Source organism: Pygoscelis adeliae, unplaced genomic scaffold, assembly GCF_000699105.1.
Source record: "Pygoscelis adeliae isolate BGI_AS28 unplaced genomic scaffold, ASM69910v1 Scaffold87, whole genome shotgun sequence".
In the NCBI taxonomy this organism is placed as follows: Eukaryota; Metazoa; Chordata; class Aves; order Sphenisciformes; family Spheniscidae; genus Pygoscelis; species Pygoscelis adeliae.
In genome coordinates, this window is record NW_008825098.1 from 4421873 (window position 1) to 4444895 (window position 23023).

Here is a 23023-nt window from a genome sequence, read left to right on the forward strand (position 1 = left end):
AGCTTTCCTTAATATCAGAGTAGATCAGTCTTACTTTTTTGGATGCTCTTGTTCCAATAGTATTGTTCATATTTGGAACAGCAGGTTAAGAACTGCTTATTTGGAAGGCCTGTGCAAATTGTCACTATTCATTCCTTGATAAATTATAGAAGTTAAAATATTTTGAGAAGTGTAACAGAAATTCCAAATACTGGATAAGAAACACAACTTGTGAGCTAACTTTATGTGAAAATGACCTTTATGTGAAAATCGGATGACTAACAAGCTAAATAAAACTGCTTGTTATTCCTAAGTTCTAGCATAAAGAGCCAAATGTAGACGTGCTTTCTTACACTTGTCTCAAAGCTGTACCCCCAGTCAACTATTTTCATTTGAATGACAGTCAAATGAGGGTGCAGAAAACTAAAGGAGCTATTTGCATGGGAGCAAGTAGAAGCTCAGGATAAACAATTAGGACCTCTGCTCTTTTTGCATCTTTTTCACTCTTAAGATTTTCCTTGAACTATGTTGTTTCTTGTGGCAATTACGACTTCTGCTGTAATATTGATGGTTAAGAAGCTCTGCTCCTTGATGAGGGTATGTGTCTATTTTTAGAAGGTATTGAAGTGGTTCCGAAAAGAAAACTTGTTCCTAAAACGTGGGTGTATCCCTTACAGGAATTTTATTTATCCTTTTGGGTTGCTTGCCCAATTTTTGTGAGTCCTTGAGACTCCCCCAGTGGATATTCCATAGCTTAGAGCAATTGGGTTTGATTTTCAGACCCTAGATGTTGGCAAGATGGCCAGGTCTGAGCATTGCTGCCTGGTTACTGAAGAAGTCTCAGGCCTGCTACTAGGCAGTTTCTAGATTTCAAAAATCTCCTATTTTTGATATGGGGGCATTCCAGGTTTGACAAAAGAAGCAATAGGATATTTTACCTAAATTAACATAAGGACAACATGGAAGCTAAAAGGAACACACCCCTCACAAGGACTTGGATGGGTATGTGATTTGGGGACCGGAAGTTGGCAGAAAAAACTGTGTACTTCTGGGGAGTGCCTTTTACAGCCTGCAGCAGAGGATGATTAGGCTGTTGGCTTCTCTGGCCGGTCAGATTGGCAGCAAGGGGCTCAAAGCTTCAAGCAGAGTGTTTTTGTCTTTTTCATCAATAGAGTTTCTGCTTTCTTTTAGAATATGGGAGAAACAGGTTGAAAAGGTACTATAAAGGAAAGCCTTTATGTTCTTACAGATCACTGATCAGATGATAAATAGCAGCTTGAACTATCAATGTAAACAAAGGTTTGACCACAGTATGCACTCTGCTTGAAATAATCTTGATGAGCCATCAGAAATGGTAGATCAATATGCCTTACAATCCATTTAAAAGTACCAGGAAGGAACACAACTTTTTTCTTGCAAAGCTGTAGGTATAATTGCTTTGCTTAATAAGTTAATATAAAAACCTGAGTGCCACTCTACTTTTAGGTTGTTAGGTTATTGTTCATCTGTAGTTCAGATGCTTTGATCTTTAAGGCTTACTTGGATGTCATATCTGAAAAAAGTCTTCCTTTTACTTATGTTACTAGTGGTGTTAGGTATTTGTGTGGAAGAGAAGGAAATAACTAAGGTTGCTGCTTACTGTGATGCTGTCTGTTCTTCAGTAAATGCATAATTCTAAAAATGCTTCAACTGTGCAGGATATGAAATGTATCAAGTTTTGCTTGCTGATCTCTACATCAGTGACTTAAGTATAACATCATGTTGAGAAGAAGAGTCTTGACTTAGGTGAGTGCTAGGTAGACTTGTGTTCCAAAACTTAAGCAATTAGACAGATTCAGATTTTTTTCTATGCTGTCATTTAAGCGTTCTGTCATATGCTTATCTTTAGTAGGCAGAGGGAATAGAAGAATGTTGTGTGTTAAGAAAAGGACTTCTGAAAGTTGAAATGTTGCTCTACTAGAGTTTTAAGTAAGGCTGTTGCTTTTGCAGCTGCTCTAAAAGAATATTCTTAGTTGTAGGAAGCATCAGAGGGGTTGTTGCCTGGCTGCTGGGTTAAACATCCCCTACTCTTAGTGAGGCAGAGTGTATGGTCTGATTAATAAGAGGGACAAAAAGCATCTGAAATCACCACTTGTTTTCTTGGGTGTTGGGTTTTTTTGGGGGTGGAGAGTTGTGTGGGTGTTGTATGTGTGTTTCAGTTTTCATACACTTGTTGACTAGGGATTTAGAAAAGGTCAACCAATGACAGTGGATTTCAGAAGCACTGCTGAGAGGTTAATTTAGAAATGCTTCTTGACTGTTTCAGTATTATTTGTATGAATCTCACATATTTGTGATCGGAACCTTTACCTCTTCTCTCTTTCAGCAGTAAGAGCAGCAGCTAGGAAATCGGTGGGATTTACATGCTGACCTTGTTAACTGTCTTCTCTATTTGGGTGGTGAGGAGGGAGGGACCAAAACACAAACATCCAACTTTCCAGGCTGTTTTGGTTTTAGATTGTCCTTGCTATCAAGACATCAGTTACTGGACGGGTTTTTCCAAAGCAGGTTGTTTTCTCTTAAGCCAAGTTCTGTGATGTACGGTTAGGGAGACTGGCAACTCTAGTTTCCATCATGATGACTCAATTGTACACATAGCATGGCAAACTGTGGCTGCCTGTGTTGGCATGCAGAGACTTGAGGTGGTGGTAGTGTTGAACTTCTCTTAGAGGAACAATTAAAAAAAAGAGAATTATAATTTGCTGGTAGATAGTTTTATCATGTACGAAGTGTTCACTACTTTTGTCATAGGAGCTGAAGAGAGTAATAAGAATAGGTACATCACAACTACGATAAGTGGTTTCACAGAACTTTAAAGGCAGGGCGAAGAATGGCCTTTGTTTCGACTAGAGCAATATCAGTTCTGTATAGGTGAACTGCATTCTTTTCTCTTTGTAGAAAATGTTGTTATAAAACGTATGGTCTTACCTAATTTTTAATCTAATGAGATTTTACTGAATTGACAAATGCAGCCTGAAATAAATCCTGTGTGATAATGAATCTTGCTATATGTTTCTGTTAAAAAAAAAAAAAGTATTTAGACATATTTTTAAGTAACTAAAGGCCAAACACAGATCCATTTGTAGTCTGTTCTACGTATAGGCTACCATAACTAAGAATCTAATCCAGAGGTGTATTTCTCAGTTCTCTGAAGTTTCAGATATTATTTAGTGGGTACTTCAGTAGCTGTGTAGACACCTTTTTTACTGTTTTGGTTGAAATACTCATTTAGATCCAAGAAAATTTTAATGGGGCTATCCACTGAGTAGATTTTCTAGATGAATCTAAATTACTTTATGCCTTACAAAATCAAATCCTGTAGTGCCCTTCTGTTTTATGTCCTATCACGTGGACTAACAAGATTACCTGATCTATATGGACAAACCATGTTAATATCTGTAGCAACCCTAGGGTCAAAAAGGAGATATTTTGTGTGGAATGCCCCTAAGCAATAAAACTTAATATTGTTGCAAACATGGATTAGTCTTAATTCTGACAACTGATAAAGCAAGTGCTGTCGTGACCATTAAAGTCTGTGGATCTTGTCCTTAAAAAAAAAAAAAAGCCTAAATTGCTACTAGTTCCTAAATGGATCAGAGTTTTATCAAGTCACTCAGTAGGAACTGGCTTGAATTATTTCACAGTAACCACCTGTCTCTAGTTTGCCTTCTGACTGTATATGTAAGTAGACTTGGATGGAACTTAGAATAAGCATTTTCAAGATATCTGTTCAGTGTCACATTACTAGTTCTGAAGGTTCTCAGTATCTGTTTTGTTTTTTTGCAGATGATACAGCTCTAGAGGAAAGAAAGATTTGTCTTCACTACTTGCTTTACGGTATCTGAATAGTGAAAGCACAATGGACACTTCTTAGTTTTACAGAAATCAAAAATCATCTAGGAACAAGAACGTCGGACTTTGAGGAATAACACACTTTAGAGAGCCCAGAAATTGGTCACTGATAAATCCGATTTGGCCATACAGCTTGGGAATGAATACCATTGAGACAGCAAAGCTTGAAGAGCATATGGAGGGTCAAAACAATGACACCTCTAATGGCTACTCACGACCTACTCTCTCAGTCAGTGAAGAGAACAAAAATGGCACTAGCAAACCAAAGGGCTTGTCTAATGGCTTGCGAAAAACAACAAAGAAATATCCTGATTACATCCAGATTGCTATGCCTGCTGAGTCTAGGAACAAATTTCCTCTGGAATGGTGGAAAACAGGCATTGCCTTTGTCTATGCTCTCTTCAACTTGATTCTAACAACTGTCATGATCACTGTGGTCCATGAGAGAGTACCTCCAAAGGAGCTAAGCCCTCCCTTGCCTGACAAATTTTTTGATTACATTGATCGAGTGAAATGGGCTTTTTCTGTATCAGAAATAAATGGAATGATATTGGTTGGATTGTGGATATTCCAGTGGTTGTTTCTTAGATACAAGTAAGTAGCTATATATTTTTTTTTCTCTGCTGTATGTTTTCAGAATGTTGGTTTCCCTTGTTCACTTTGGGTAGAAGAAATCTTACAGTAGCATCTTGTTGCAATATTGTAGAATAGGGCTGGCAGGAAAATGACAAAGGAATGACTTTTTTAGAAAATGTTCCAGTGTCCATGCCGGATATGGAAACACAAGTTTCTCTTGATTATTCAATAACGTTTTTTAAATTTGAATTTCTGACACCTACTAGTCAAATTTATTCTGGAATTGTGCTTTTCAAAATGTGTTTACTGACATAGTGATGTTTGTTTAAACAGAGGAAATCATGATGATGTAAAAAATCTCATCCAAATTTGAGGAGGAACCCACTGTCCTGTACAGCTAGACTAGAAGCTTTTTCCTTTGTCTTCATTTGCTTAAACTATACATATTCAGGTCGAGTATGTGGTTATAATATGGGACTAAACAGAGAAGGTCACTGAGTCGGGGTAAACTATGCCTGCACACCTAAATGAGACTGAGACCTTGTTAAATTGGTTAGATAGCTTTGGTGGGAGCTTTGAGGTAGTTACATACTATTATGAGCTAGCAAGACTAAAACCTGAAGAAAGACTTTATAGTATCTGATTTAGAGAAGTGTGTGGTGAAGAGCAGGGGGTGGAGCTGCTCTTTAGCTTTATTATATAGCTAAAGCCCTAGAATTAGAGTTCCATAACTGTTATGTATATCCTGCATGTGAACTTTGTACTCAATCATTTTCCCCCCTTCCCTTACTTTCAGATCAATAGTGGGACGCAGGTTCTTTTTTATAATAGGAACTTTGTATCTGTACCGCTGTATTACTATGTACGTTACCACCTTACCTGTGCCTGGAATGCATTTTCAGTGTGCGCCAAAGGTAAGAGCCTTTGCTCTCTAATTCTTGCCTTAGTCTCTGCCTGAGTCCTTATGGCTTATTAGAGCAAATAGAAGATAATGTTCCAGGTGTTATTAAGTAACATAAATTACTTTCAGTTGATGTCTTCAGGAACTTAGATAGTGATAAACCAAAAGTTGTGTGATACAGAAAGAGCCTCAAGCCGTTGCTGCAGTTAAGATGCTTTAAAGCAGAGTACCTATGTTGAAATAGTGCTGCTACCAAATTGGTAAACCTGCTTCTGAGGCTCAAGCTAATTGCTCTAATACTGCACCAATATTTTTTTCTTACGTGGTGGGATACCTAAGGTCAATATTGTAATTCATAGGCTCATACACAAGCTCGTGTTGCAGTATCCTTTTAAAAAAACTCACAGTGTTATCATATGCTTTGTCCTGTTTCTCACACTGTTTTGTCAAGAGCTGTCACAATACTTGAAGCCAGGTGCCTGTCCCTGGTTCCAACCTGCAAAATGTATATAAATGTGACTGAAACAAGTTCAGCTGTTTAAATGAGCTGATACATATAGAAACATGTACATGCTAATATTTCTACAAGAATACTTAAAAAATTTTGTGGCACTGTAGTTAGGTGGTGACACAAAGGGATTCTGTAACTGCCATTTTAGGTTACTAGTAAAAAGTTGTAGACATACGGTTTGTTCCAAGGCAATTATATTGTGTTGGCTGCACTGAAAGAACAGTGCATTTGAGAGAGTAAGAAACAGTTTGGTTGTGCACTGAGAAGATAGGCATTTTGAAACCTAAAAATATTGCTAATTTGCTTGGGGGATAAATTTGTCACTTCTTGTGTAGGATCTCATCAGTCTTAGAGTACAGCATCATGTCTGTTCAATCTTATTCCTTCACTTTGGGACGACTTAGGAACGTAGTGGATGAACTACTTTTCTTATGAATCAGTATCTATTTGAAAAAGCTTTATTTATGTACCACTGTTGTAAAGACTCAACTGTTCTGTTCTAGTAGCTTGGGGAATGACTTTGTGTGTAGTAGACTGTGTATTGAGGAATGGGAAGGGGTTAGCAAAGGAAAACTTAAATGTTTCTGCTGAAAGTGCATTTTGCTAGCATTAAAACAGGATGAATTACTTGAACTCTGGAAAAACTTGATAGCTCTTCTGGATTTTGGTTTTTTGTCCCATGTGAATATTTTTCTGATTATGGAAAAACTCAGTTATCCCTTAATTTTGTTTGTTTTTTTTTTTCCCCAGAGTTAATCTTTAAACGGCTAGGTGAAACTGAGTGTTTGCTTAGTATCTATGAGAAATCAAAAGCTGATCCTAATGCATGTTTAAAAAAAAAAAAAAAAATCCTCTAAATCTGAGTACGTCCTGACTGAGTTTGTAACCAAATCTAAAATTAAGTGAGTTTGAGCTTTTTGTTCTGTAGAAACATTGCTTGGCTCTGAACAGAATGGCAGAAGCGGTATGCAAGGTTGTACTGTATTGGGACCCGTTTTGAATGGGTTTTATCCATTCCGTCAATGGCTATCATGACATACCTGACCTTAAAAAAATTTTTAACGTTTACCTTTCCAGTATATTCTGCATCTCATTCTCATACAATACATATTTTAAAATAGCCTGGAAAAGCATAGACAGAATGCTAGTGTTATCAAGCTGATCTTTAGCACCTGTCAACTTTGATATGTGTGCTTATTTGTTTACAAATACGTGAAAGAGAGCCAAAGAAACTGAAGATAATTTGTGTCCTTTTCTCCCTATCTCCCTGAATCCACACATGTTCGGGCAAGAAGTTTACTCAAGTCACTTATGGTGTATCTTAAACTTTTTTGTACTTTTTTTCTGGCGTTCTAGTTGAACGGAGATTCTCAGGCAAAGGTTCAGAGGATCCTGCGACTGATTTCTGGTGGTGGTCTATCCATAACTGGATCACACATCCTATGCGGAGACTTTCTGTTTAGTGGTCACACTGTGGTATTAACGCTGATCTACCTGTTCATCAAAGAGTGTAAGTGATGGTATTTCGATGTGCTTTTCTTGTGTTTTCTCAGTACAACAGATTTGAACATGATAAAAGTGCATGTAAAAACTATTGCCCTCCAAAAGATAACTGGTCAGCTGTACACAGACTGTACATGTATGAGTTTGAAATACAAAACATGACTTTGCTGAGCGAAAATGGAACACAGGTGTAGTAAAAGTGGTGTGGGCTTTAATTAAGGGCTTACTGTGACTAGACATGTCACTTCTATCTTTACGTAGAGTGTTTACTGGTTGAATGAAAAGCTAGCTTGCTTCAATATCCATTGACAGGTTATTCAAATTTTGAGTAAAACATACTGTAGTTGATATCATGCAGATTAGCTCTGTGCAGGTTGGCTCATGCACCTTAGATGTTAAAGAATTTTTGTGGCTTGAGCACAGCACCGTTGCACACTTGTACTACATCCAGAAGCAATGCTATTTTTTTAAGTGTGCTGTACATCAGTTACTCCAAACAAGGGAAAGTTGATTCATGTTCCTTGGATGTCTTCTGCTAGAGTCACCTACTTTTGCCTCTTGAAGTTGATAAGAATTTGGCAAGCACAGAGAAGATATAGTTGGGGTTATGGTTTCCCCCTTTGCTTTACATTGCTATGGGGCATGGGGGGAAAATCTATCTGTGCTGCACACACAGCATCGATTGAAGCTTTGGATAACTGAGCACCAGCTTCTAAATCTGATGTATGGTAAGCAATGCTTCTACCCTGGGAACTTGGCCGCTCATGAATGCGTAGTGGGGAGTTCCCTTTCCAGTTCACATGTTTGGAATTGGAATCTTCTCTCCTACTGTTGTGTCCCAAACTATGCAAATGCTAGCTTGGCTCATGGGAATGTGTAATTCTTGCTGAAACAAAAATAAGACTAGCCAGTGTCAGTTGAATGCCTTCCTTTTATTAAAATGTTGAGGGAAGGAAGTGTTGCAGTGCTACATTCTGCCTTAAAAAACACGATATAAAAATGCCTGTTTAATCTGACAAACTTCAAATCTGTGGATGCAAGACGTTCTTCTTCAAACAGTGATTTAACATGCCGATTATAGTCTGCTGATTCTTAGGCCTAGGTCCTTCATGTAAAGTGAACGTTACTGGGGGAATGGCATGTGTAACTCATGAAAATTACCAGAACAGTATTAGGAAAATAGCCTAATAATAGATTTGTTGTTCACCTTGTTTTGTGTATGTTATTGCAGCTTAACGCTGGTCACATACTCTTCAATATCTTTAGTACCAGGAAAGATGCAGATAACCCAATATTTTCAGGGCTAGTATAACTCATGTACTTTTATCATAAGGGGTTGGAGGAATTGTATCGTACAAATTCTTGTAATAAGCCCTTTGCCTAATTGTTAGGCGTACATTTCAGTGGAGTTATGCTCTATAAATGAGAAATGCATAGCTTTCCTTTTTCTGCCTCCCATATAATTAGCAAAATGTTATCTGAGCAAGGGCTTAAGCCCTATAATTGCTCTGAATTAGAGGTTGCTTATGGTATTCTTTCCTGCTCTCTTGTTGACACGTCTTCAGTACAAGACGCATTCCGAGGTCTTTATTATTTCTGGCTTAGTGGATTTTTTTGCTCTGCTCTTCTCTTCCTTTCATCCTTTGCTGCTTCTTCATTTATTCCCCCACACTCCAGCTTTTTTTGCCCAGAATAGTTATTTACATTTTTAGCCTTGGTATGTCTGTCTTGCTTGGGGCTGTTTTCGTCAACTTCTCAAGATGACTTGGCTCCTTTTTTTTTTTTTAAATCAGTAGATACAGATTTGTCTGCAATGTTTTGAGGATAGTTAAGAGAATTTACTGTTTTAACACTTGCACCAAAATTTAAGTCCTCCTACAGTAACTATTTTGCACAGGCCTCAAACTACTACTGGGTAGGCTTGTTGAGATCAGTAACTTTTCTGCCGGCATTGTGTGAAAGTAAAGGCTGACCATTGCCCCACAAGGCAAGGGATGCCAAAACCTCCCACTGCGAATGAAATGAAGCCCATTAGCCCGTCAGAAGTTATGAATGGTCATTGTGACACCCAAGGCATTTTTCAATGGGGAAAGAAGGGCAGGGGAACTCTTCCACTGAAGTGGCTTAAATGCATTTTGAAGAATAGCTTCACTCCCATTTGTTAATCTTTAATGAAAGGGTATAAATTCACATATTGTACTTCCCCGTACAGCGTATTCTGTTTCACAGAACAGAGGTTTCATGCAAAGTAGTTAAAACCTAGGAATTAAGAGTGCCTTCTCCTGTTTAATCTGTGATCTCAGCTCAGGTTTATCAATTCTAGACATTTTACTTGAGTGTAAGTTTACTTGAATCTCTGCTCTTTTTACAGTCTGTGCTCAATACACCCAAGTAAAATAATCAAAGTCTTGCCTCAATTCTGTCTCTTCCCTTCCACCCATACCCTAGAAGCAATTTAACTGTAAAACTTACTTAATTTGACTAGAAAATGGGTGACGGTGCTGTCTGTTTCTAACTGCAAGCTCATCTTGGGTTCATTTTACAAAATAAGAACACCTCAGTAAGTTTACGTAACTCTTAGTCTTGTTTTCTGTGTCAAAACAGGGTTCTCTTACCAGTGTTGTATAAATGAGTTATGTTTTAAAATTTACTAGCCTTAATTAAATCATCTTTTTTATCTTCTCCCCTTCCCTTTGTGGATTGCTATAATAATGTATATGGTTTTCTTTGTGTGTGTTTTTTCCATCACCTCCCTATTTCACAGATTCACCACGTCATTTCTGGTGGTATCACTTAATCTGCTGGCTAATGAGTGCTGCTGGCATAATTTGTATCCTTGTTGCTCATGAACACTATACCATAGACGTCATCATTGCTTACTATATCACCACACGGCTTTTCTGGTGGTACCACTCAATGGCTAATGAAAAGGTGAGTGGCAAATACCTTTAGAATCAATGTATAGCCTGCATTTGTTAATACTGCTCAAAGGTCAAAATTAGTTCTTAATTTCAAATTAAAAATAGAGGTTCCATATTGAAGTTTAAACAAATTGGGCAAGGAGTTTCACTTTACTGCGGTTTAAGTAAATAGTTAATGGATTAAGGTGTTCTTTTTTGATCTGTGCCTGTTATTCTTTTTAATCTATTTTTTGTAAAGTTATTTTTTGAAATTCCTGATATTTTGGCTTAAACATTTTTTTGAACTTCAAGGTTTTATTGCTGTAGTGGATGTCTGGAATAGCTCTTATTTGTCTAAGCTTATGAATAAACAGTAGTTTAGTAATAACATTTCTGACCAACCTAAATTACCTAGACCATCCTAAAATTCTAGTGACAGTTCTTCTGTAAATGTCACTAAAAGTACATTGTTCAGAATGTATCTTCTGCAGTTGTTTCAAGAACACTTTCAAGTAGGAGCATAGCTCTCAAGCCATTTTAATCTAGTTTTCAACTACTAGTCATCAATGGAAACATGACATGCCTGAAAGGAGTCGCATTCGAAAAGACTTGAGTGCTTCATCACCCTAAATTTTGTACAGCAACAAAGTGTCCCTTTGTGTTAAAGATGCTCAGTTTGTAGTATACATTTGGACTATGATGTATACACTATCTCAATACTCTGTTTTTTTCTGGGCTAAATGCACCTTGTTTTTTACAGAAATGTATGCGGATATGTTGCATTTTTGTAGTTGTTTTGACTCAATGTAATTGATTATAATGCTTTAAACTGACTGTCTGTTTCCATTTCCTCTTTACCTGCTTGTGCCAATACAGACTTTAAAGGTCTCTTCGCAGACAAATTTTCTCTCTCGAGCATGGTGGTATCCAATATTTTATTTCTTTGAGAAGAATGTGCAAGGCTCTGTTCCTTGTAGCTTTTCCTGGCCGATATCTTGGCCTCCCAGCTGCTTCAAATCTTCATGCAAAAAGTATTCACGGGTTCAGAAAACAGGAGAGGACAATGAAAAATCTACCTGAAGAAAAGAAGGAAAGCATCTGCTCTGGGTTTTTTGTTTTTGGTTTTTTTTTTTTACCAAAACATTATTGCTGTAACCAAAGTTCTTAAGAGGACTACACTGTAACTGAAGAAGTGGACCAAGCTTCTGTGCAATTGATTGGAAAGACAATTGTAGACACACATATTGCCATTTCATATGTTTTCCTATCATCAGGCTGTACAGACCTATTCTACTCTTCAGTGCTAACAGAACATACCACTGATGGGATTTTTTTTTTTAATTAAAGAAAAAATGGAGTAGGACTTTGCTTTACTAATGAGATAGAGGTGCCAAAGACCACATTAACACTTTCATTACTAACTATCACTCATCCACAGAAGCACCCAAAAATCTCATCTTCAGAGTTCTGGAGTGCGTAAGGGCAAAAACATGCTAAAATGTAAAGGCACGATATCGGCGTATTGAGGTACATAAAAAAACCACAATTGTGGGAAGTGGTTTGTTGCATTATTCTTGCTAATGAAGGTAAGGCCTTTGCGTGACTGGTACAGCTGGAAGCGAGTCTTGATTTTTCTACACTCTGTGGGTATGAATATCTTATGACCCTAAAATACTACTTACCACCATTATCTCCCATATATTCTATATACCAATTTTTACATTTTTATTAGTAATTTTATATTTAAACTGTTGTGCTACCTGATGACTTTGCAAATTAGGAATAGCTGCTAACATCAGAGCTCAAGGAGCCTAAAATTTTATTTTTTAAAAACAACACAGTTTCAAAGTCTAAACCTTTAATTGCAGTTTGGCCTTGTGCATATAACTATACCGTGCCTATCGGTGTATGTACATGCATATACACACAAAAGCACACACTGCTGTGTAGTTAAATGCTTATTAAACAAAACTACTTACTGAAAAGAGTGATCATACAGTTCTTAATTCAGGCAAAAGTCCTACAGATCTCACCTGCTTGAGGAATGCAAGGCCTGGTCCAAAATGGGGCTATATTTAAAATAAACTTTTTAATTTTAGTAGCTATCTCGTGCTGAAACTATGTAGCAAGTTTGCTTGGGAGCCATAGTTCCACACTGAATTTCTTTTTTACCTGTTGGCACATGTTTCTATGACTTTAAAAACAAACAAAAACCAAAAAAGTGCCAAGGTGAATGCCTACAACAGTAGCATTTCTTCAATTATTACCTAAAACCATTTCATATTAAATGACACTGTGATAGAACTCACATGCAGATTCCTTTTTTCCCAGGGTTTCACTCCACCTAGAATGACTATTTAAGCAAGTTGGCTGAGAATGTGGGAAATTACCATGGCAAACATGCAACAAAACCGCAAATTAACAGCTACCTGGTTCTTGTTGGTTTTTATTGTTTTGTATTTTTGGGAAAGCAAAGTAGAAAATTAGCATACCATGTTTAACCATTTATGTTCTGTATTAATTTCTGCAGTTAACTCAATCTTATTTTCAGATCTTCAGTAAAACCTGATAGCAAAGATAAAACTGCATTGTGTTGAAGTGATACTAATATAAAGGAAATGCTGTTTATTTTAAGAATGTCTTGAACTGAGTGACAAGTGTGAACACAGTTTAAATAATGACAACTTGTTTTTAAGAAGTCCAGTTATAAAATGCAATACAGAGTATTCAAATACAATTTTTTTCAGTTAAGGGGATCAATTGCTATGAGTTGTACATGAGAATATTATTAATGTGCATTTCAAATATTTTTGTGCATTATCAAAGTAATACAATAAACAATGTTCCTTACAATACATCCTTGGTAAAACTTAGCTAAGAAAGAAAATCTGCTGATGTTCGGTTTTGTTATTTAAAATAAGCTTCTTAGAATCTTATAACATGCCCCTGGAAGCTGTGTGTGTATGGGCATACCTATGTTTTCATTTGCTTGCTCCTGGCAGACCTTGAGCAGCTAAAAAGCCAGTATCAAAACATTTATATGAAAGTCCTTTTTCTGTATCATATAAATGGATCCGTTTGATGTCAGTCTGTAAATCTCCCAAGATACTTGTTATATCAATACTAGTTTACAGAGCATAATATTTTTTTGAAGCTGAATTCTAAGCTTTGTGATACCTTAAATACAGTCATGTTAAGCCACTTGTAGTAATACTATCTTTTAGAAATCGTGAATGAACTTCATTAGTGGTAACCATGCCTTGAAAATAACATGACAAAAAGTGTTCCAGTAAGGAGCTTAAATAGTGGTTTTCATCTGGTGGCTGAATAATAAATGCTTTGATAGTCTAGATAGCTAATTGTCTGCGTAACCACAAGGTCTCAGTGGGATTTCTGTAATATATCTGAAAAGTAGAATTTCTTCATGCAGGATGAAGTGTTTGGGGTTTTTTACACTTATTCCTATTTCTGGAAGGAAAAAATATGAAAGTGATGAAATAGAACCAAGTAAAGATTATGCTTTTGTTGGGCAGTGTGAGCTTTCATTCTACTGCTGAATTTGATAGGAACTTCTATTATAATACAAAAGGGAAGTTTAAATGGCAGCCCTAGCTCAAAATACTTGATTCCCATTCTGACTCAGCCCTCCCTTAAGTGCTTAAATTTTCTCCATTGTACCAAAGCCCTCAAAATGGTGTGTGCATTTAATTAGCAGAAAAGCCCACTTCTCTACTATCTCAATAGCTTTAAGCTGCTTTTGCAAACTTGGATGGTATAGATGTATTTGAAAACTCTTTAGGCGTATATGTAAGGCGATGAAATGGGGTAAGTAATGGTATATGCTAGTGCTTATTCTATAGTAGTTTATCCAATACAAACCACAGCTGGTACATAAAAATTACTAATTTTAAGAACTGAGTGATCAGTATATAAATACTGTGAAGGTGAAAACATGGCTTCATCCTAAGAGGAAAAAGGATTGCAGTGGGTAGAAAGAACAAGAGAAACTTAGGCTTCACTTAATGTACTGATCACTTGACTGTAGGCTTATTTGGGCTGTATATGCCCAATGTTTTGCAGTATGTCACTGTAATTATTTTTTCCTGGAGTTACAATAATAATCTTTTGTACAGATGTCACATGAGCTGCACCTGTACTGTGACTATAAATAAAAGGCTCCTTCTCTCTACTGAAGAGCATTTACATGTTGAACTTCCCAGACACTTAAAAAAACCAAAACCAAACAAGGCACTACATTTGTACACCTGGCATATCAGTATGACTCAGATGCTGTTGGGCGCTTTGCATTTATGAAACAACCTTTCTTAAATGCGTAACCTAAATTTAAACCTGGATTTAAAAGGTTAACTTGAGCACTTAAAGAAATGTGCTGCTATGTGGTCATGCTACAGATGCTTAATTCCAATGCCAGAAATGATTAACATACACTTGAAACCACTGTAAATTGACATTTCTATGGTATGTGGTTAGCACTCCCATGTGGACATAAATGGTACTAAATGTTAATTATTCTTCACTGCTGTTTTCTTGGAATGATAGCTACAGGTGGGGTAGTAGCAAAAAGAGTTGTGCTAAACATTGCTATGAACTCTAGTACTGGATTTGCTTCCCCCCTTAAAAAAGGGGTGGGAGAAAAGGAAGGAAAAAAAATCAAGACTATTTAGATGTTAAGATACACTACCTTCATGTAATAGAGAAATGAAGCTCAGTAACAGAAACAGAACTGGGAAGTATTTTAAGAGAAGAGAGAGAATTCTCTTAATTAGATTATTGCAAATTCTGGATCTTAAATCAGAATCTGTTCAAACTCTCACTTTCTCCCATCAGTAATATCTGGCTAGACAATTTATCCTAAGTTGTTTGGTACTAACCCAAATTCTTTTTCTCATTTCAGTAGATATGAAGTATGATTTACAGTCTAGAAACCAGATTAATTAACTTCAGTGCAAGGTGAAGTCTTTCCATTTATTTTAAATGAACTTTCCCATAGTTGTAAGTTAAAAAAAAGCTATCTTAAAGATTCATGGGGTAATTTTGAAAACATGTCCAATCGATCAGATGTACTGGAACCATTTTTCCTTACTGACAGACTTAACAGCTGTGAAGCTCCATTGTCATCTTGACATGTTTACAATGTACGTGTGTTGGACTTACCTAGAAGTCTTCTATAGGCACACAAAATTAGAGTGATACTGTAAGATTGAACACTTCTGAATTTAAGTGTTCTATACTAGGCATTGTAAAATCAACGTCTTAAATTCAGTTACTGAAAAAAGGGGTCTTAAAAATAAATACTTCTGTTGGACACCATTCAAATGAGTGATGCTGCTTAAGTGCACATGAGAAAAATACAGCGTGCCACTGAAGTGACTGTTAGCTTTCACGTGCTACTTTATGATGCTTCCCAGTATCAAAAAAAAAAACACCTGTGCTGAGAAACTGAGAGTGAAGACAAAGGCTTTTGTTCTAGTATTTACAAGAAAAAGGAAGATGAAAACTTTGAAGTAGATGGTGATCATATATTGCTTTTATGTAAAATTGAGCTACAACTACACCTAACTTCCAAGTAATGTAGAATTAAATTGTTTATGTGTAATAGTGCTGCAAAAAAGCCTCTAAGGAAACAGGCAGTATTAAGTACTTCTTTCTACAGTACAGATGTGTGTCTTGTGCTGTGGACTCTGCTGGTTCTCATCCATAACTTGCAATATAAAAATAAAACCCAACTCAGACGCTTGGAGATTTTAAAATATTAAAATATGATTAGCGAATTTTCATAAGCTGTTCCTCCAAGCTGCCACTAATAGTTTCTACAAGAAGAAAGTGCTGCAATGCTTAAAACATTTGGAAGCTTCTTCTAGTTGGCTCAAGCTTCCATGGATTTAACCATTTGATTAAATGTTGCTAACCTAGAAAGTAGCAAGTAAGAATTTCAGGCTAGGTACAGGTAACTTAAATATTGTAGGAGAAAGTTCTAGTTCTGAACTCATCTCTTATTTCGGTTGATAATCTTTCCTAACAAAACACTTAGAATACCTGAATGATGTTTTGACATGAAGTAACGATATTGTGCAGTCTCTAGTGTGTATCTGAAATGCTGGTGTTGAAGAGACCTTCTCTCCTGGTGAAAATTAGTGCATAAAAACTCAGGAAGACTTGACTTGTTTTCAGTGAAAATATTTTAATCCCTAAGGACTTGGAGTTTAGCTAATACTATGAGAAGTTTTGTTTTCTGCGGCTGTTCGCTGTGGGCTAACCTTTACCTTAAAGATGCAACCCAGGTAGGAGGAGAGGGCAAGCCAGCTCTTGTTGGAAGTAGTAGTTTGTGACTTTTTCAATTCAAATGATATTGGCCGCATGCTACAAGCGGTCTTATCCATACTATAGTGGAAAAAAGATGCTGTATTATACTGTTATATTTAGTGTTCACTCTTCTTCAAATTATTCTGTATTGGCTGGCCCAGTCCTTCCCCTAGATGAGTGAACGTTCTTGTCCTTTATGTGCTGTATGGTTAGTCATAACTGGTTTTAGTTTTGGTAAATGTCAATGGAAAAAACGTAGATCCATTGTATACAGCACCTAAGGTGTTTTTAAAGACTCTGCATGTGGGTTTCTTCTAGCAGAAATACTCTGCTTTCAAGCTATGCCTATATAATACTAATTTCAGCTTTTGTATTTGCGCTCTGCATAATAAGGTCTTTAGGAGGTTAGCACTTGTGAAACTGCAAAGACTTACTACAGAAGAATCTCCTTTGTGCCAGCTGAGATTAATTTTCACAAAATAACTTTGAAATGTGTTTGAAGGTGACTTTTGCCTTTTTTTTACTAAAAAGTGGTCAGAAGCTAGTCTGAAGTAAAGGCATCTTGAGCAGCTGGCACGTGTGTGCAGAGAGGGGTCTCTGCAGCATATGCAATATTGGATGTAGTACAGAGAGACTTCTCTGGGAAGATAAACGAGGCTGTACTTACATCGTAGGCTGTGAGCCATCTTTGCTTGTCCTTTTGAGCTCCTTTCAGACTGAGGGCACAGTACCAAAGGTGGCAATAGTGAAAAAGTGTAGTGAAGATCACTTACAAACCAGAAAACTATGAAAGGAGATGAAAAGGCAGACCACTGTAAAACCAGTCATCAGAGAGCAGTGTTCTAATTCAACGGAGTATATAATCTAGTATTACTTCAAGTGTCTGAGCTGCATTTAAAATGAGTGGGTCTGCTTTCTTTTTAAATTATTATTACTAGTTCTAGTTCTGAACTCATCTCTTGTTTCGGTAGGTAATCTTTTAATAAGAGATGGCAGGAGTGCCGAGAATATAAAGAGGAAATTTATCTCCCTGCTTACTTTTACCTCTACCAGCGAAGTGTTTGTACATGGACCTTAAACAATATTGTAAAACTCCAACCCTTCTTCCATTTTGAGTAACTTTTTACTGGTGCTTTATTACTTCTGTAAAACTGGTTTTGCATGCCACTTTTTTCATAGTTTGTTGCCACTTAAAATGCTGCTTACACTTTAGCCTAGGCTGCTTTGGGCTCCTGTCTTACTTTATCTGCTTCTGCATCGAGCCATTTAGAAAAGGCAGTTAATAGAAGAGTAGGATTTATCTTTGAGAAGGCTCCAAAACTAACACTAAAGTCAAAAGGTATTCTCATCAGACATATCTTTGCAAAATTTGAAACTTGACATTATTTTCAAGTACAAAACCTAACATCCTAGGGCATACTTTTTATCTCAGGAATCAATTCTTGCTCTTTAAATGCTTAGTACATTCATTTGTGTTTATTTTCCTGATTCAGGAGAGCATCTGTGAGATGTGAAAAAAATAAATCCTGGGTGTTTTGTGAGGTCAGGGTCACACCAAGGAACCTGAAAGTAAGAGGAAATAATGGTTTGATGGCTGTGGTTCTCGTGCTTTCCACGTGACTTTGAGGAGAACTCTAAAGACTTCTTTAAAAACAGTACAGGACATCACTTTTAACTGCAACATGGTTTCATCCTCATCAGCTGACAGCTTTTCTTGTGTGATTTCTCCTAGGTTGCATCTGTAGCTCTGTACATTAATTGGAGCTATGTAGCCAACCTGGGAAAGACTAGGCAAGAAAAGCTGTTGGCTGCTGAGGAACCCTAGATGGTAATATAGGAATGCTGTAATGCTTGCTTAATAAGGAGCTAATATATGGCCTTTTTTTTTATAGCTTTAGGTATAAAAATATATAGCTATAGCTCTGCAAACACTGTACAGCATAATGCTAGAATAACAAATGATACTACTTAGAGACCTTTCGTGCTGTAGTTTCTACTAATGTCTGCAAAGTGGGCCTCACTTTTACATAAATTGTTCATAATTAGCAAGAGTTGGCTTTTATGTTGCAAAACTTTCAGGATTACACTTTCTAGCACGTCAGCTATTTTGGTTAAGTGGATGACAACTGAGTGTTGTGGTTTGTTGTATACCATGAGATACTAGAGTTGTGACTTGTAAGACATTGCAATCTATCTTCACTGTGTGTGTTAAAAAAAACAAACAAAAAAACCCCAAAAACAAACACCCAAAACCCACACACCATCGCCACCAAAAAAACCCTATTGCACTAGCTTGTACTTCATAAAAAGCAATAATGTGAGCATCTTGTAGCTTTTATATCCAAAGGTGCTATCTGTCATGATCTCTTGCACTGTTGACCATGAATTTGGTAAAAACATGTTAAAGAAACTGTCCTGTGTGGTTTACTCAGCACATACAAGTTTATGGTTAGCCTGTGTACTAACAAATGCAATACTTTGGACTACTTACTTGACCCCACACATCTTTACAAATCAAAAACCGATGTCCATTTATGGTGCTAATGATGTGTTAACAATTATCAAGAGCTGGTATTCTCTTCTTACCCATGAACATTAAGGAAAGCTGGTGTGACACCTTTTCAATAAAGCAAAATTTCTCTACATTTTAAGCCTGTTCCAAATACTTTTTATATAAATATGACCCTTTCCTATTTGTTTTATATAAAAACTGCAAAATATTATAGTAAGTATTTTTAATGCAGGAAAACATTAGATGTGTATATGGGTCCAGACTACATGTCCAAGATTAAATTTTCATACATGATTAGGATAGCTCTTCTGAAACTTGGTCTAAAATATGAGAATTTTATTGGATAGGATTAAGGCATAGGCTAATAGTTACAAAAAAAAAATTCTCTGGCTTCATCATCATTGTTGAAGCCTTGGAGACAGAGAGAGAGGATATGAAATGGACAGAAGTGCATTAGGAGAACACCGATTATACAGCGTAGATCCATCTTTTGCTGAAACTTCTGAAAAACTTGTGGAGGAACATGACCATGTAACCATATCTAAATAACAGCAGTGAAACTTGACATAATTATCAAGGCAACTCATAGTAGAATATTATAAAAACACATGAAAGAGCCTTAAACTAGGATTGTTTAGATTGTGGAACAGCAAAGTAATTTTCTAACTTTGTTTTAAAGCTTCACAAGCAACCTTCTCTTAAGATGAAAAACTGTCTTGTGCAACAAGATATTGTTGCTTTTTTTTCCCCCCTTTGGTTATGATTTTGTTGCATATAATGAAGGACAGCGCACCTCCAAATCTTTTCAAGAGGCATCTTTGGGCAGCAGTACCTACATTTTCTCTCCATGGAGAATACAAAGCCTTTAGTTCTTGTTAAAGGCCCCTTCTCAACTCGCAGTTGTAAAGTGTCTGCCTGTAACACGTTTGGAAATCCTATTATAGTCAAGTCTGAAATAAGTATGATGCTCTTAATTGATATGGACATATGAACATGCAGAGTGGGTGCCATGTCCAGGTACAGACTGGTGAGCGAGCAGGGTGCATGTACAAGGGTACGGCCTGGAACACTGTGGCACGCTTCCTCTGCTCTAAAGTAGTGGCACCCTGAGGTTTTTGGTCACTAAACAGCTATCTTTCATATACTGGAGTAAGTTCTCTTGAATCGCTTGCACCTAGTACTTCAAGAAATAAACAGACTTCTCAGAGATCTATTTTACGGAACTTCTGTGTCTGTGCAAAGGATGTTCCAGGTCCTTAGAGTAACTTCATTTAAAGCAGAAACAAACCCACCACCTAGGATAAAAGCAGGGCTGGCTGGGTTTTTTGTTGAGTGAGGATGGATAGTCTAGTAACAATAGTCTATTGTTCTATCTTTGGCTCTTCCAAGTGTCCTACTATTAAAGCAAGTGCTGAGAGAAGTAGCAAGACACAGTCATCCGTAACAGTCCTAAGCCACATTGAAATATAACTTTCCTATCTTTTAATGATGCTTCGGAGAAAACTAGTTGTCTTTTTTAATTTACCAAAAAAGTGCAATAATTACAGAAATATTAAGAGATAAATGGCTGCATTTTTAAATGCCCTGCAAAAATTAAACCTTTGCGAGCATGTGACAAGCACTTGACTGAGAGCAGATATTCAGCATTAGCATCTGCTATGAGTTACAAAAACATGTTTGGCAGTGCACTAGTTTAAGTCAGAACTTTCAAATATTTTCAATATTCTTTTGACAAGGAGAGTGTTTTTTGTGAAGTGCCTGTGGAAATAACAATCCAAAAGTTGCCTGCAAGCTTAAATAAAGCATATAAAAACACAGTCCATACTTGAAGAGAATAGGTGCTAACTCAACAACTGTATAGATAACTGGTCAACAGTTGCTAGGTGTTGATAGGATTCAAAGGCAAGATCAAGTTTGAGAAAGGAGTATTATATTGCTTTTGAGAGTTTACTGTGTTAATTAAACTTCCAGTGTTGCTTGGCCTTAACTCTGTAACTTGGTTGTCTTTCAAGAAAAATGAGTTAATTTGGACTTTTTTTAAAAAAAACAAACACTCCTTTTAATGAGTCTTTACTCTGGTAGGGTTTTTTGTTTGCTTGTTACATGGAGGTTTTTCTACCTGTTAGAGTCGAGTCACCAAATGCTTTGATTACTCAGTTTAGGGCAAAACAGTTTGAGGAATGGATTTTCTTTAAGTGCAGAATTAAATGGGGGTAGTTTTTATTACACTGATACTAGGACTGAGGAGGAATGATTTCCATGGAAAGCATTATAGTGCTAAAACTTGTATATGTAAGTTACTTGGGGTGTGCAGATTAGTAGTAACGTACTTGGTTATATTTTGCTGTTAATTTTATGCTTTAAAAAGAGGCTATTTGGTTCTAATTTTAATTGGAAAAACTGACTTTGTTGCAACAAAATTTTATTTTTAAGTAGAAACATCCATTTAATGATACTTCAGAGAAAAGTTTACATTTAATCAGTAAACTCACTTAAAACTATGAAAGTAGTTTCAATTCTATCAAAATTAATGTGAAATTTAATCTCTGGGCAACCTAGAATTGGCCATATGCCACTGAAACCAATCTTTCAACTGCATATGGAGGCAAGGAGAGAATTTCTTTATCTAGTGCTACTTCTCAACTAGACTGAGAAGGAAGTGAGGCTGGATTACTCTTCTGTAAAAAAAAAAAAAAAAAAAAATAGGCAAAACCGGTAATGTTTCAGCTGTGCTGAATAGCTTAGCTGCTTATTTTCAGACTGCAGAACTTAAACTTTTGTTGAGACTCAGATTAAAATGTCTTTGGATCAGATAAATTTTCACCTTTGTCTTTCTGTATTTTTCTAACAGATGCATTTTATTGGTGTACATTGTAATTAACCACCGAATTTCTGCCAAATATGGACAAAAAAGCTGCATTCTGTTCTGCCGATTCAGATCTGTGATCTTAGTTTTTCTACTTTTTCATCCATGGCTAGTAAAATATCCATTTGCTGTTTATGTTAAAGAGATTGCATCCCGTTGCCTTAATTGCTTGGCAGAAAACTGACCTTGACCATTTGAAGCTTTATGTATTTCTAAAATTCCTGTAACTTCTGTATAACTGCAATAAAACCTTTTTAATATAGTCCAGCTACTATTTTAAGAGCTACTTGTCACTATCTTTACTGAATGTTCAACTATTAAAAAAAAAAACAAACCACCCTTTTTAATGGGTAAGCACTGCTTGTTCTTTGCATTTTTATTTTTTGGGGGTCACTTTAAAGGTGGTGTACTTGTGTTTTGCCCACAGTGCTTTTCTCTGTTAGTGAAGGAGTATGAAGAGCGTTTACTAAAATCACTGATGCTGCAGCAAATGGTTTGGAAGACCACGCAGTAGCATTTTTCAACATCTAATGACCTTTGTAAGGATTAAATTTTAGGTTGATCAGCTGGAGGAAGTACACTAAGGTGTATTTCACAGAGTTGGGGAAATTACCTGGAAACCAGTTAGGGTTTTTTTGGTTGTGTTTTTTTTTTTAAATGGGGAAGGACAAGAACTAAAACCATCTACTCCTCTAAAATTTAGGTCCAGCTCTGAGGACCCTCTCTGTGCTGTCCTGCATTTGCCAAGCAGTTACTTAACCTAGAGCTAGGACATTGTTCCAGGTTAGTCCTTGGTTATGAAAAGAGAAAATTTTGGTGTATTACCGAGAACTGCCAGCTTTTGTATTTGGGAAGGGGAAGAAGGATCATCTGTATTTCCTTTCCTTCTAAGGCCCAATAAAAATAGATTTTTGCATAAGGGGCATTTGAAAGTAAGTTCTATGAGGCTGTGAGGAACAGTCACATTTTTTTACATTGCTTATGTTTAATGAAGTCTTTTAAACTTGGACCAAGTCCAAGCAGAGTCAGGTTTTGACACGCACCCCTAACGGCCCCCGCC

At 36.6% G+C, this 23023-nt stretch overlaps 1 protein-coding gene across 1 annotated transcript; it reads left to right on the top strand.

The window, feature by feature from the left end:
* The first annotated feature begins 3813 nt into the window (after positions 1-3813).
* On the top strand, positions 3814-13110 carry SGMS2 (sphingomyelin synthase 2). Its single transcript, XM_009327059.1, has 5 exons — positions 3814-4464; positions 5243-5360; positions 7215-7368; positions 10126-10292; positions 11138-13110. The coding sequence occupies exons 1-5, from the start codon at positions 4010-4012 to the stop codon at positions 11339-11341; spliced, it is 1098 nt and encodes a 365-aa protein (XP_009325334.1). The 5' UTR covers positions 3814-4009; the 3' UTR covers positions 11342-13110.
* The last annotated feature ends 9913 nt before the right edge of the window (positions 13111-23023 follow it).

Bases quoted from the DNA above. Each gene is read 5' to 3' on its own strand.
- SGMS2 (XM_009327059.1), top strand. From the start codon at position 4,010: ATGAATACCATTGAGACAGCAAAGCTTGAAGAGCATATGGAGGGTCAA. The intron at 4,465-5,242 runs GTAAGTAGCTAT...CCTTACTTTCAG, and splicing joins TGGTTGTTTCTTAGATACAA to ATCAATAGTGGGACGCAGGT. The intron at 10,293-11,137 runs GTGAGTGGCAAA...GTGCCAATACAG, and splicing joins ACTCAATGGCTAATGAAAAG to ACTTTAAAGGTCTCTTCGCA.